The sequence below is a fragment of the Choloepus didactylus genome, chromosome 15, assembly GCF_015220235.1.
Source record: "Choloepus didactylus isolate mChoDid1 chromosome 15, mChoDid1.pri, whole genome shotgun sequence".
Taxonomy (NCBI): domain Eukaryota; kingdom Metazoa; phylum Chordata; class Mammalia; order Pilosa; family Megalonychidae; genus Choloepus; species Choloepus didactylus.
Genome location: NC_051321.1, coordinates 88,862,214 through 88,876,824, shown reverse-complemented (window position 1 = coordinate 88,876,824; position 14,611 = coordinate 88,862,214). Strand labels below are relative to the sequence as shown.

The following is a 14,611-nucleotide window of genomic DNA, read 5'->3' as shown; positions in this document are numbered from 1 at the left end:
AGTAACAGTTGCAAAAATAATACAAACCCCATACACAGAACTCCAGTATACCCCAACCCCCCTCCACCGATACCCCAATCTACCAACTTTAATATTTTGTCACTTTACCTTTTCTTTCTTTCCCTCCCTATCATCCATCATCTATTGCTCTGTCTTCTGAACATATGAGAGCAAGCTGCACACATCCTTGAACAAATAATATAATTCACATATATATTTCCTATGAACAAGGATATTCATTTTATATAATCACATTAAGTGTAGTTAAGAAGTTCAAGAAATTTAACATTGATGTAAAGCTTACATTCTATATTTCATTTTTTTATTATGTCCCAATTGTGTCCTTTTGAGCCTTTTCTCCTCTATTCTTAGATCTCATCCAGGATCACCTATGGCATTTAATTGTCATTATCTATTTAGACTGTCTTTTTTTTTCCATTGAGGAAACATATATACAGCATAAATCTTCCCATTCCACTCCCCCCTAGCATTCCATTAGTGGGATTAATCACATTCACAATGTTGCAATGCCATTACCTTCCCACCATCCATTACTAGAAATTTCCCTTCACCCCAAACAGAAACCCTACACTCATTTCTTATTAACTCCCCATTGCCCCTTCCCCTGCTTCTCGTAACCCATACTCTACTTTTCATCTCTATGATCATATTCTCTGATACTTTCTTTATGTTTACCGTGGGGCTTAAATTTAACATCTGAAGTCTATAACAATCTTGTTTTCTTTGATACCAACTTAACTTCAGTAGGACACATAAACTATGTTCCTATACTCCTCCATTCCCCCACCTTTATGCAGTTCTTGTCAAAATTACGTATTTTACATTGAGTCCAAAACCACTGATTTATCATTACACTTTATGTATTTTAGATCCTGTAGGAAATGAATAGTGGAGTTACAAATCAAAAATACAGTAGCATTGGTATTTATATTTATCATGTAATCTTTACTGGAAATCTTTATTTCTTCAGGTCGTTTCAGTCAATTGTTTAGTGTCCCTTCCTGTCAGCCTGCACAATTCCCTTTAGCATTTCTTATAGGACTGATCTACTGGTGATGAAGTCCCTCAGCTTTTGATTATCCAGGAATGTTTTCATCTCCCCATCATTTTTACCTCCAGGTGTTTGTGAATTTTCCAACTCTCTGATGGTTACTGACTTCTATTTGTATTCCATTGTGGTCAGAGAATGTGCTTTGAATAATTTCAATTTTTTTAAATTTATTGAGGCTCGTTTTATGTCCCAGCCTATGGTCTATTCTGGAAAAAGTTCCGTGATCACTAGAGAAGAATGTGTATCCTGGTGATTTGGGATGTAATGTTCTATACATGCCTGTTAAATTTCTCTCTATCTCTCTCTCCTTTCTTTGTTTCTCTGTTGGTAGGGCTCCCTGTAGTATCTGAAGTAGGGCAGGTCTTTTATTAGCAAAATCTCTCAGCATTTGTTTGTGAAAAATTTAAGCTCTCCCTCAAATCTGCAGGCGAATTTGCTGGATAAAGTATTCTTGGTTGGAAATTTTTCTCTCTCCGAATTTTAAATATGTCATGCCACTGCCTTCTTGCCTCCATGGTGGCTGCTGAGTAGTCACTACTTAGTGTTATGTTGTTTCCTTTGTATGTGGTGAATTGCTTTTCTCTTGCTGCTTTCAGATCTTGCTCCTTCTCTTCAGTATTTGACAGTCTGATCAGAATATGTCTTGGAGTGGGTTTATTTGGATTTATTCTATTTGGAGTTTGCTGGGCATTTATGCTTTGTGTATTTATATTGTGTAGAAGGTTTGGAAGTTTTCCCCAACAATTTCTTTCTAGACCTTTACCCTTCTCTTCCCCTTCTGGGACACCAATGAGTCTTATATTTGGACATTTTATTTTATCTATTATATCCCTGAGATCCATTTCGATTTTTTCTATTTTTTTCCCCATTCTTTCTTTCGTTCTTTCATTTTCCATTCTGTGGTTCTCGAGGTCACTGAGTTGTTGTTCAGCTTCTTCTAGTCTTGTACGATGAGTATCCAGAATCTTTTTAATTTGGTCAACAGTTTCTTTTATTTCCATAAGATCATCTATTTTTTTTATGTACTCTTGCAATGTCTTCTTTGTGCTCTTCTAGGGTCTTCTTCATGTCCTTTATATCCTGTGCCATGCTCTCGTTGTTTGTCTTTAGTTCTTTGATTAATTGCTCCAAGTACTGTGTCTCCTCTGATCTTTTGATTTGGGGGTTTGGGTTTGGCTTATCCATATCGTCTGGTTGTTTCATATGCTTTAAAATTTTCTGTTGTTTTTGGCCTTTGGCATTTGCTTTACTTGATAGGGTTCTTTTAGGATATGAAGGATTATTCAGACACCAATCTCTAATTTGTCAGATCTACAGCTTGGTGGCATACACTTTCTCTAACTAACCAGCAGATGGCATCCGCGAGTCACCTATTCCCCTCAAGTCAGTTCTCCCCAACTTTGTCTTTGTGGTGTGTGGGGGTCTGGTTCTTGTGGGGTCCAATTGGTTCACCAAGTTTGGGTGTGTTGTTGGTGCTGTCCGCCCTGAATGTGAGGCATGTGTCTGAGCGGTTAGGGAGGCAGGGCAGCTTTAATAATCAAACCTCCCAGGTGTTCCTGGAAATTAAAGACTGTTGCAAGAGTCTAAACTTTCATTTCAGTCTTGCCACAGATTGTCTCTGCTGCTGACCCACAAGTCCTTGATATTGGCATAGGGTCCCTGGGATTCCCGGGTAGGTTTTCTTCCCAGCTGTGTCCTTCTAGGGCCTCTGCTGAGGGAAGGCTGTGCTGTCACAAGTGTGCGCTGTCCCTCAAGGGAAGCCCTGGGCTGCCAGTCTGTGCAGGGGTGTTCCCAGCCTGCTGTAAAGATGGCTGAATGGGGCGTGTTAATTTCCCCCTTTTTGTACAGCTCCACCTTCCCAGCTCCGGGACAATTAGCTGTGGGTGCGCGAAAGGCTATTGTCCACGTGCAATACTGTGGTGTGTGTGCGATGTTGCCGGAAACACTTCCCGTCACACTGGGTCCCTTGGCGTGGCTCTGGGCTGTGGCTCAGGTGCCGGGCAGGAGCGGAAGAAGGCTGCAAGGGGCATGGTTTTTTCCCCTTCTGGCTCACCTCTGCCCTCCTCACTCTGAGACAGCTAGCAATGGGTGCATGAAAGGCTATCTTCCACGCCAGATATCGAAGCGTCTGCACAGTCCTTTCCTGCCACGCTTCATTGTGTGGTTCTCGCTGCTGTATCTGCAGCCACTTTTGTTTTTTTTTTAAAAAAGAACTAGCCCGCTTCCAAACACCAACCCACGGTTTTCACACACCGCAGCATGGCTGCTGAACATTCAGTGGCTTACTCACTCGTTTCAGAACACAGAGTCCCGGTTTCATCAAGTGCATGGTCCCTGTGGATTTAGCAGACCTTGTCCAGCTGGTGCATCGCTGGAACTGATGTTCTGGGTCACTTTTTGGCTCTTCTCTAGTATTTTTCACAGAGGTGTTTTTTTTGCCCTCTCTCTCCTAGCCGCCATCTTAGGTTCTCCTCTGCCTGCTTTTAATGTTGTTGTTACTAAGCACGTTGCTCCTCTAGTCCCTCCCTAAGGAGAGAGCTCTGGAAGAGGGGATTACTGAATCAGAGGAATGAACTGAGTTTGAAAACTCCTGACCCAGAAGGGCACCCACCCACCTCCCCCCAGAGAGAGTGGCAGGGCCCCCATCTCACTCGGCCTCACCCCAAAGACTTATTTTCTCTCGAAAAACGCAATTCTACAGCAGAAAAAGTATTGCACTGCTGTTTTACTTTTCATTTCTTTTATTACTAGTAAGGTTGACTACTCAAATATGTTTACTGTGAATTATTATCAACTGCCTTTAGCCCATTTTTTTCTGTTGGGTGTATTTCTTATTTACTTTTAGCATTTCTTTAAATATTAAGGAGAGCAAGCTTTTGTCTTTTGTTTTACACGAGGAGGCTGAAGATTAGAAAGATTATGTAACTTGCAAAGATCACAAAGTGGTGAGAGTGGAATCTGAAGTGGAAGTGCTTCAGCATATTTCTGCACGCAACATCTAGAACGAATCAGCATTCAAGTAATTCTTTCCCCATGTTTTCCAAGCTTTTACTTTCCTCTTTACTCCCATGTGGAGTGCATCTGGCATTTTTTTTTTTTTTTTTTGGTTTTCAATTAATTTTTTATAAATAAAACTTTTTATTTTGAAACAATTCTAGATATATGGAAAAGTTGCAAAGATAGTAAGGAGAGTTCCCATATATCCCTAACGCAGTCCCAGCTTCCTCTAATGTTACCTTCTTGCGCTGGGGGTGGGGGGGTGTGTTTGTCAAAACTAAGGCACCAACAATGGTACATTACCATTAACTAAACTCGAGGCTATGATTCAAACTCTGGACTTTATTCCAATTTCCCTAGTTTCTCCCTTAATGTTCTTTTTCTGTCGCAGGGTCCAGTCCAGGCCCCTCCTCGCGTTTAGGTGCCTCTTCAGTGTCCTCTGCTTGGGGACACTGCCCCAGGCCTTCCTTGCTTTCAGGGCCTTGGCTGTCTTGGGGAGTCCTGATCAGGTCCTGAGTAGGATGCTTCTCTGCCTACATCTGGGCTGGTCTGATGTTTTCCTCACGGTTCCACTGGGTTTCGGGAAAGAAGACCACAGAAGTGAGGTGTCCTCCTTGACACCTCGTACCTGGTGTGCCTGAAACCCACAGGGCATCGCTAGTGACGCACCCCTGCTTAGGGCAGGGTCTGCCGGGTCTCTCCCCTGAAGAGTCACTACTTCTCCCTGTCCAAACACTGTTCTCAGAAGTGAGGCACTTAGCTCTGCCTTCTGGAGGGGGAGTAACTACATAGGGTATTTGTAATTCTGTAAGGAAGATTCGTCTCTTCCCTCTCACTTATTTACCTATCAATTATTTATATTAGAATGGACCCATGGATATTTTATACTTTGGGTTATAATCCAGTACTTAGGTCATTTATTTTCTGCTCAAATTGCTCCAGCTTCGCTGTTGGGGGCTCTTCCAGGTTGGTTCTGTGTCCCTGTGACATGCTTCCACTCCTCTGTCTTTGAGCACTTCCTTACTTCCCAGCACTATAAGATACTCTGGGCTCCTTGTGTGTTCCCCACCACAGTCCTAATGGTAGAAAGTAAAGTCTGGGTGCTGGGTGTACTCGTTGCTACTGGGGTGTCACTGGTTCTAGGCTCTCTCAGTGGGCAGATCTAGGAAATATATCTATATATACCATGTGTACACCATTTGATCTTTTTATCCCCAAATGCTATTTCTTTCTTTCTTTCTTTTTTTTTTTTTTATTTGGGTTCCAACAACAATTATTTAAAGAGAAGTTTTACTATTTTTTTTTCACTATTTTATTCTCAGGTCTTCCTTTTTCAGTGCGTTCATTTCTCATTCTGCTAGGTTGGAAAAGATCTGTGAGAAGTAAACTTTGAATCCTTGAATGCTCAAAAATGTCTATTTTGCCCTCACACTCAAATAGTAGGTCAGATATAGATTCTACAATCAAATTTATTTTTCTTCGCAACTTTCAAAGTATTTCTTTATTGTTTTCTAGCAGCAATATTATCAAAAAGAAGGTGAATGCCAATCAGATTCTTATTTCTTTGTAGATAAGCTGGGTTTTGCTATTTTTAGTTTCTCTGGAAGTTCTTAGGATTGTCCCTTAACGACTATCCTCAAAAATGCCTGAAGACTTGTCCTTCCTAAGCCTTCCACTTCCTCCCTGCCAGTTCTCTTTTTTCTCTCCCTTTTGGAGCTTCTGGATTGATTCTCCATGTCTCAATTTTTCTCTTACATTATCTTTTGTTCTTTCTGCACCCAGCAGTTGGCTTGTCTTCTGGTTTACAAATTTATTTTCAACTGTGACAATTCCACTATTCAGTTTATTTACTAAATTTTATATTTTCACAATTTCCAAGTTCTGATTTTCTAACAACACATCTTATTTTATGAATTTAATGTTTTCTCCAATCTCCCTGAAGTTATATTTAAAGCTGTTTGCCTGTGTACATTCTCATGAATTAATTTTTCCGTTTATTAAAATCTAGTGCCTCTCTTCCATAGTGTTGGTTTTCCTCAGATGTTTGGTCAGCCTTGGTTTACTGCTGCTCATTTTTGTTTAAAAAATCCATGGCTGTTGGCTATGTTATGGGGGCTTATCTCTCGTAATAGTGGAGGGGGTGGATGCGGTCTTTGATGAATAGATCATCTGAATCTGGGGGCTCCCTATTCATCCTGAACCTCCATTTCCCAGGAGCCCACCTGCCTCCCCAGCTCCAGTGACACCCCAGCACACCCCAGAGAAGAACACATACTCTGGGGCTCCCTCCCACTCTGTCTTCCAGGCGCTCCAAGATACAAAGCAGCCTCATCTTCACTGAGTGTCCTCCTGAACACATTCCAGGCTCTTCTTTCCTCCATGCTATTCCTCCATCAATCGCATGCCAACTGTTTCTATCTTACAGAAATTTCTCAAAACTTAGGTCTGCCAAAGGCATTTCTCTCATTTCCCAACACTACTATGGATTTTCTTGTTAATAACTCATTTTCACAAAGAATGTGGAGTATGAGATAAGGCAGATGTGGCTGCTCAGTTGGCCATTTTGACCCCATTTGTATCTATATTCCTAAGTAAGTTGGCCTTACAGATAAGTGTAGGGGTGAGTGTGCGTGTGTGCGTACACACACAGGCTTTGCCAAGTGTTGGTATCAAGATAATGCACCTCGTAAAATAGATTAAGTAGATCATATACTAATATTAACTGTTCCTTGAAAGTTTGGAAAAACTCACCAATAAAATATTGTATCTATGCAGGGTAATTTTGTGATAACTGTCTTAATTTTTTGAATGGTTCTTGGTCTTTTCAAAGCTTCCATCTTAGCTAATCGTTCGGTATTTTATGAATTCCCACATCGTTCCTTTCACTTGGAATTTTAAAAATTTACCATATAAAAGTGATTTATCTCAATGTTTTATATCCTAATTTCCATCACACCCTGAGTCTTCCCACTTTATGATTAAAAAAAAATTTTTACACATAAAGAACAAGCTCATATTTATCAACCTATTATTTTTATATTTCATTTATTTCTGCCTTTATTTCTTTCCTCTTGCTTTCCTTGGAGTTATTTTTAATTTTTTTCCACATCTTAAATAGACTTCTTAGTTCATTTATTTCAGTTATTTCTTAATGTTAATGAATAAAATATTATGCCATGGTCCAGGACTGGATCCTGGAACAGAAAATGGACATTCGTAGAAAACTGGTATAATCCTAACAAAGTCTGCAGTGCAGTTTTTCTGAATTTTGACAAGTGTAACATGGTTATGTAAGATGTTAACGTAAGGGGAAACTGGGTGAAGTAAAGGAACTTGGTGTACTATCTTTGCTACTATTCTGTAAACCTAAATTACTCCAAAATAACAAGTTTATTAAAAAAAAAAAAGCTTATGTAAACATAGCTTTTGCATTAACTATAAGTTGTGATATATGGCACCCCTGTTCCATGACTTTCTAAGTAATTTCCCATTGAATTTTATTCCTTCTTAGTATTTAGTAAGTCATTCTAATTTCTAGTTAGGAAAGTTTTTAAAAATTCAAATTCAAATTTATTTTTAGTGCTACTAAAAATAAGTTGGCAGAAATGACTGTAAAATTTCCACATTTCTGGAACAGGAGGCTTTTCTTCATGGCCTAGATTTTTTTTTCTCCAGAATGACACTTAATTCTGAAACTATAAATATGAAAGCGTTTTGGGGGGAAAAGGAGACTATGGAAATATGCTTATAATAACCATATAGTTTCTTATTGGAATACTGCTTTTGACTTGTTTAGCAAACACAAATGAATTGAAGGAAAATCTTTGAACATTTCATCAATGACAATGTGAAAGACTCACTAGTTGCTGCTCCACAGGCGGAGGCTCGTCCTGATTGGCATAAACGATGGCAGGATTATAGAGACTGAACACCACGGGGTAAAACACTTTTTTACCTATAAATTAAAATATACGCTTAATTACACAAGAGTCATAAACTGAAGGACTTGATTTAATGACCATGATTTTATAACACTTTAGTAGATCATCTATAGCCTTGCAATAGAACAGGGTGAAAATAGACTCCAGGGTGCACCACACATTTATTCCCTTTGACTTTTGGGAAGTGCACAAATGTATTCTCTTAGATAATCGTAAGGTGAGCAATTTATTACTCATTATTTCACCTAATTGGCAGTAACAGATAGAGGTTAACCTCTGACAATTACGAAGAAAGGTAAACAGTTCTGTTAAATCTACTCTTCAAGAAGAATCATTTGAAAGAGTTAGCCATCTAAAAATATTGTACAATGAATAAATATGTAGAAAATAATTAAAATACAGAACTACAGACAGATTTGAGCCAAGATCTGGAATAGGTGGAAATCTGAGGGAGTGAAGGTTAAAAATACCTGATGTAATTGTCATCAGCAGAAGACCCTGTCATTAGCACCGAAGGGCTGGCCCATCTCCCCCTCAATGGAGAAACTCTTTCTATGACTGGCCTCATCAAACATGATAATCTACAATGCTCAGTAAATTGTGAGGCACCATGTAAATAATGTGGTAGCATTTTAACTACAAGATGCCCAGCAGATGCTCATCCCATCTTTGTTAAAACCTACTTAGGGATGGGGAGCTCAATTCCCCAGAGGCAACCCTACTTTATTCCTGGATTTTAGAACTCCTTCAACTTCCACATTTTGAACTTCATGCTGTCTAGAGTAACAAAAGTAAACCTAAACCTTCATTTACTCATCAGGCTTTCAGAAAATTACTGACAACTATTTCTAATCAAACTGATTAATAAGAAGGTATCGTAAATCACCTAAAATGTATAGACCTCTCTATCAAGCAATATCTGTATCTAGGTTTCTGCATATGTGTGTCTGCAACACAAGACTGAGTTGAGCACTTCTGCCTTTCACACATTTTCATAGCATCCCTGCATGTTCTCCTCTGTGGTCTCCTGCTTCCTCTAGGCCAATTTTCAGATTTTTTTATTCCTTTGTATTTATTTGGATTCAATTGTAGCTACCGGAATTTGGTTTCAAAAGAACAAGAGGTAAGGACTTCAGTGGGACAAATTTTCATTTTTCTACTTAATATTCCAGATAAATTACATCTAATATAACTTTAAAGAAGCAAACTAGGCTTTAATTAAAACTTATTTTCCCTCAAATCAACTTGATGCAAAATATGGGACATGGTGACATGTTCTAAAGTCTAAACTCAGCTCACTGACCAAATGTTTTACGTACCTGGCTCAGCATTTAACCGGCAGCTGTTGAGGAATTCAGCTGAGAAATATATATCAACATCACAGAAAAACATCAAGACCTCTCCCTTGTCCCAAGCTCGGGCACCCACATTTAGTCCTCGTCCACGATTAAATTCTTCATTCAATGAGACCAAGGTGTAATTTTGAAAATTAGACTCACTATGAGGAAAGCACAGATAACAATTGGTAAGTCCCACTTAAATTTTAACAACTCTCTTCCTTCAACACAACTTACAAAATACGTTTTACACTTCCAATATTTTTATTATGTTGGTTCTACTTTCAAATGGGGAAAAGAAATCACATGCATTATCATCATAAAGACAGATATTCACTAAATGCCCACATCTGAGGCAACATGCAGGTGAGGTAAAAAAGTAAAGCATGGCCAGTGCCCTTCAGGTTCTTAAAAAACTATTGGGGAGATAAAAAAAATATATAAATGGGAAAATAAGCAACATGTTGGGTCATCAACAATGCATTCCACGTGAACGATGTATACAAAGAGTGCCCTTCCTGCACACCCTTAGGTCCTTGGTCAAATGCCCCCTTCTCAGAGGGCTCCTCCCTGACTACCGAGTGTGAGGTAGCTCCGGCCTCCCTCTCTTGAATCTCTGCCCCCTTACTTGGCTTTATTTTCCTTTAAATATATAACCAGACATGTTATATATTTATTCGAGTGTCTCCCACAACTGAAATGTAAGCTCCATGAGAACAGGGATTTTTTTGTTCATAACTTTGGACCCAGTGTCCCTTGAGGAGGAGGAGTTTCAGAAATACCTGCTGAATGAATGAATGAATGAATGAACAGCAGATCAGAGAAAACAGATTGCTTTTGTCTGGAGTAGTCAGAGATGTCGAAAGTAGAACTTGAGTTATGTCTTGGTTAAAATTTCGAATTCAACGGTGAGTGTAAAGGTCATTCAAATTGCTTTCAAAGGCAAAAAGGTAAGAAAGTAGAAAGCATTTGAGAAAAGGGATCAGACAAATCAGATTGGAAGAGAGGGATCCTAAAATGGGTACAGTGAGACAAAATCAGAAAAGGTCAGACTGAGTCCCTCTCATGCAAGGTTAAAGAATCTGGTCAGTATCCTAGAGGCAGAGGAGTCAGCAGGGTTTTTACAGCACAGCAGTGGTTCTTACAGAGCGGACTCCTAGCTACAGCATCAGCTTCCTCTGGAAATGTGTTAGAAATGCAAGTTCTCAGGACCCACCCCAGAACTACTGAATCAGATGTTAGGGGTGGGGCCCAGAACTTGTGTTTTCACAAGCCCTCCACATGACTCTGACTCTGTTGTGGGAGAACCACGGCACTAGGGTGCAGCCAATCAGAAAAGTGACATTTTAGGAATATTATTCTTATGCTAGTGTAGAATGGGCAATGGAGAGATTGGAGCAGAGGATAAAACAGTACATGGAGCAGACACCAAGTGCTCTGTGGGTCTAGCACTTCTCTCCTCTTCTTATGGGATACACATCTCTCCCTTCTGGGGAAACTGCTGATCACCAACCCCCATCCCCAGCATCCAGTGGAGGCATCGATCACAAAACACCCTTCATTTTCTACCCGCCCCAACAGCAGTAATTTCCTAGGGGTGGAGACCAGACTCAAGCTGGGCCAATCACAATGCCCCACCCCACCTGGCCATAGTGATTGGCTCAAGGGTGGGCAAACGTCCTTCCCTGGGATTTTCTCAACTGAAGCTGGGAGAAAGCTCTTTCCTCTCTGATGGCAAAGCTGAGAAGATGTGAGCCCAGAGCCGCCAACAGCCATATCCCACACCATGTGGAAGAAGCCAATCTGCAATAGGAGAATGAGGTCAACATGCAGAGAAAAACAGACAAGAAGACGACAAGGGAATTTTGATGGTATTCAAGTCTTGGGTTCAAGTCCTTGAGATGCCAAAGCTGTCTTTGTTTTCTTCCCGAAATTTGCTTGTAACAATCCCTTTGCTTTGGGGAGCTATCCAATACTCTTCAATACTACTCCATTGTCCTTAGGCAACTCAAGGCAGATGTCCATCATTTGCCACAGGGCGACTTCAATACTACTACATGAGTGCTTGGCACTTGGCAGGTGAGCCAAAAGTGGTAAGGTGGGAGAGAAGGAAAGGAAGAAAAGGAGAAAGAACCTGGGCTAGGGTGGTGGCAGAAGCAAGGAAGATACAGAGAAGAGGTCCTAGATGTAGCCAGGAACTGACTAATTAAGATACATGGTAAATAGGAGAAAAAGACTAATGCTCAGACTTGACGTCAAGCTCAGGGATCATGAGAATGGTTTCCTCTGACCTGAAAGAAGGCTATCAGGAGAGGAGCTGGTATAGGGGAAAGGAGAAGGATGCAATGAGTTTAGTTTATATACAATGCTTAGAGTCCCTTCAAGGTAGGGACTGTGTCCTCATTGATCAGTGCCCAGTTTTCATTTCAAGTACCCCAGTAAAACTCCAGAGCAGTGTACCTGGAACATAGTGGGTAGTCTTAAGGAGTGTTAGTCAACGATTCAAGAGAAAGACCCAATCAAACATGGAATCTTAGGGAATGGTTGCAACCAATAGATTGGTAAAGAATCAAGTAAAGGATACAGAGTTGGAGTAGTCAGAAAGGGCAATTTAGCCTCATTTTACAACATACATTTACAACATATTTACATGTTACAAAAGTTACAAGAACGTTTTAAGAAGGAAATATTGGTTAGGGGTCATATGTAAAAAATGAGATCAAAGAGGAAGACAGAGAAAAGGCTGAATCTGGCAGTTAGGTCATAACTTTAGGCCCATAATTTAGAGATGAAAAAGCTGAGAAGCTATAGAAGTAATAAGTAAATATTAAAGAATTATTAATTTATTCATTCATTCAAACATCTGGTCACCTACTATGTGCCAGGTACTGTATTAATTGCTTGGATATAGAACCACTGTTCTGGGAGGTTTTGCTATGAAAGGACAGAAACCTAATGGTCACTACTGGGTATTACAGAGTCAGGTGGGGGTTTCTGAAGGATATAGGAGACTTAAGCATCATTTGCAGGGTGAGAGGAAGGAGCTTGGGGAAATGGAAGGATATAGCATGTGGAGACGAAAAGCAACAAGGAAGAGACAAACTCAGGAAAGAATGAAATCAAAGTGAAGGGATTAGATTTATGAAAAGGGAAAGAGTTCATGAGAAGGCAATGAGCGAAAAATAAAAGGAGGCAAATATATAAAAAGTGGGTGGGCCATATAGTGAGAACATCCTGATCATTCCAGACGGGCCGCTAAGAGTTTAAGGGAATGTAAGTCATTTAGGGGTGCATGTGAAGTGAGGACCTTATCACCACCACCACACACGTGCTCAGTCAACTTTTACATGGCAGCTATTCAAAATTACTAACTTATTAAATATTTGAAATTTCCTTTCTTCCAATAAGGTTATAATCATGGACTCAATGTGGACATGGCTCACCAACCTTGCAACAGATTCTAGGATAGACTTGACTTTAGATAGTCCTTCTTTACCAAAATACACCACTGTGAGGTGAATCCTCTTGTCCTGATGAATGCATACATCCCTAACAGAATTGAAGAACAAAGTTCATTCAAGAAAATATGTGAGACACTACTCATTCAGAAAGCAATCACATGAAGCTTTAACGAGAATACTAACAAGGAATTACTCATTTAGAAAACAACTACACAAAGCTTTAAGGAAATATAAAAGAAGCAATATTCCTGAATTATATGTCTAAATAAGTTCAACCCTTGGAGGGCAAAAGAAGTGTTCCATTAATATTGCCATGTTTCAAAACAGTTTCGGAACTCTTGCTTTGGTATTGCCTTCAGAAGCCAATGACATTCAGAAACAAATACACAAATATTCAAGCTATGGATCAAGAGTTACTTTGTACAAAGACTAATTCCAGAAGTTATATCTATCTTCAAGGAATAAAGGTTTGCCATAACTAAGATTACTTAATTGTAAAGAATAACATAGCCCCTGAAAGCAATTCTGAGAAAGGCAATCAAAAAATACTTTAGGAAATCAGGTCTCAAACAAGCTCAAATAAGGTAAAACTCATTTGGAAGCATGACTTCTTGATATTTTGCTAAAAAATAGTGTTTCCTAACCTTTTAAATCCAACAATTTCAATACGAGAATAAGGATTAGAATTACAAAGTATTAAAACTAGCATATTATACTAATCTAGAATACTTAGTTTGACATTTTATAACACTTACAAATACAAATGGTCACTTAAAGCCCATTAATGAAAAATCAAGTTTATCTTTAAATATCTAAATAATCTTTAAATATCTAAAAGTATTTAGAACATGGAAATTGTTAAATCAAAACAAAAAAGCAGTACTGTTCTCAAATAGTCATCTTACAATGTAGTTATCAATTCTTAAACACTTCAGCATCCTAAAATATCCAAATGTATTGGCAAAAAAAGAAAAAAGTTCTTTATTAAATTGCTATAAATCTCTGGTTCCCAAGATGGAATAACTTTCCATCTTGGAAACCATTTTTAGTTGAATGTATGTATTTCTAAAATTTATTTCAATTTTAAAACTCAACTTGTTCTCAAGGGAGTTAGCAATGTTGTATGTCTTGAATGGGATGGTGGATACATGAGTATATGCATTTGTCTAAAGTGATGAAATCTGTATAGTTAAAATGCGTGAATTTTATTGTATGTAAAATATGCCCCAATAATGTCGATTTTTTAAGACTCAACTTGTCCTAAAATGAATTCACACAGAATTATAAAGGCCACCAAATTTAGTTTCTAATGGTTGTCACCCTCAATTTACTTCATAGTTCAAATCACCAATAACAATATATAAAACATGCTTTAAGATAAAAGAAAATATCAAACAATAAATAGTTCCCCTAAAGCCTATAAAATTATTCTGTAATTCTAAGTAATCATACGGAGTGATGTGAGTTTTAGGAGAGCTGAGCCAACTCATCAAGCCCTGACAGTTACCTGAAGTTCTGCATAAACTGTGCAAATGCTTCAGTTCTTTCAGCAAGTGGCACAACGATATTAATAATTGATCTAGAAATGTCAATCATCTCACTCTTTACTTTCATGAGAGGTCCAAAAGGGCGGAAGAGGGTCACATGTCTATAGTCCATAAGGTCTGTTTTCTTAAAAAAGAGTTCATACTGTGTGCCCTTATCTTTCTCGGTGCGATAATAACCTAAAGGAAAGAGTTAGGAACAAAGAGGGCTCCATGTCAAAGTTTACAAAATCAGTGGGAAGTTGATTTTACTTAGTCA

General features: G+C 39.0%; 1 protein-coding gene across 1 annotated transcript in view; it reads right to left on the bottom strand.

Moving 5' to 3' along the window:
• CSGALNACT2 (chondroitin sulfate N-acetylgalactosaminyltransferase 2) overlaps window positions 1-14,611 on the bottom strand; it is a 57,928-nt gene that overhangs the window by 25,212 nt on the left and 18,105 nt on the right. The window contains 4 exon segments of the mRNA XM_037804653.1: window positions 7,930-8,024; window positions 9,330-9,508; window positions 12,795-12,896; window positions 14,316-14,532. Of these exon segments, the coding sequence (XP_037660581.1) occupies window positions 7,930-8,024; window positions 9,330-9,508; window positions 12,795-12,896; window positions 14,316-14,532 (593 nt within the window).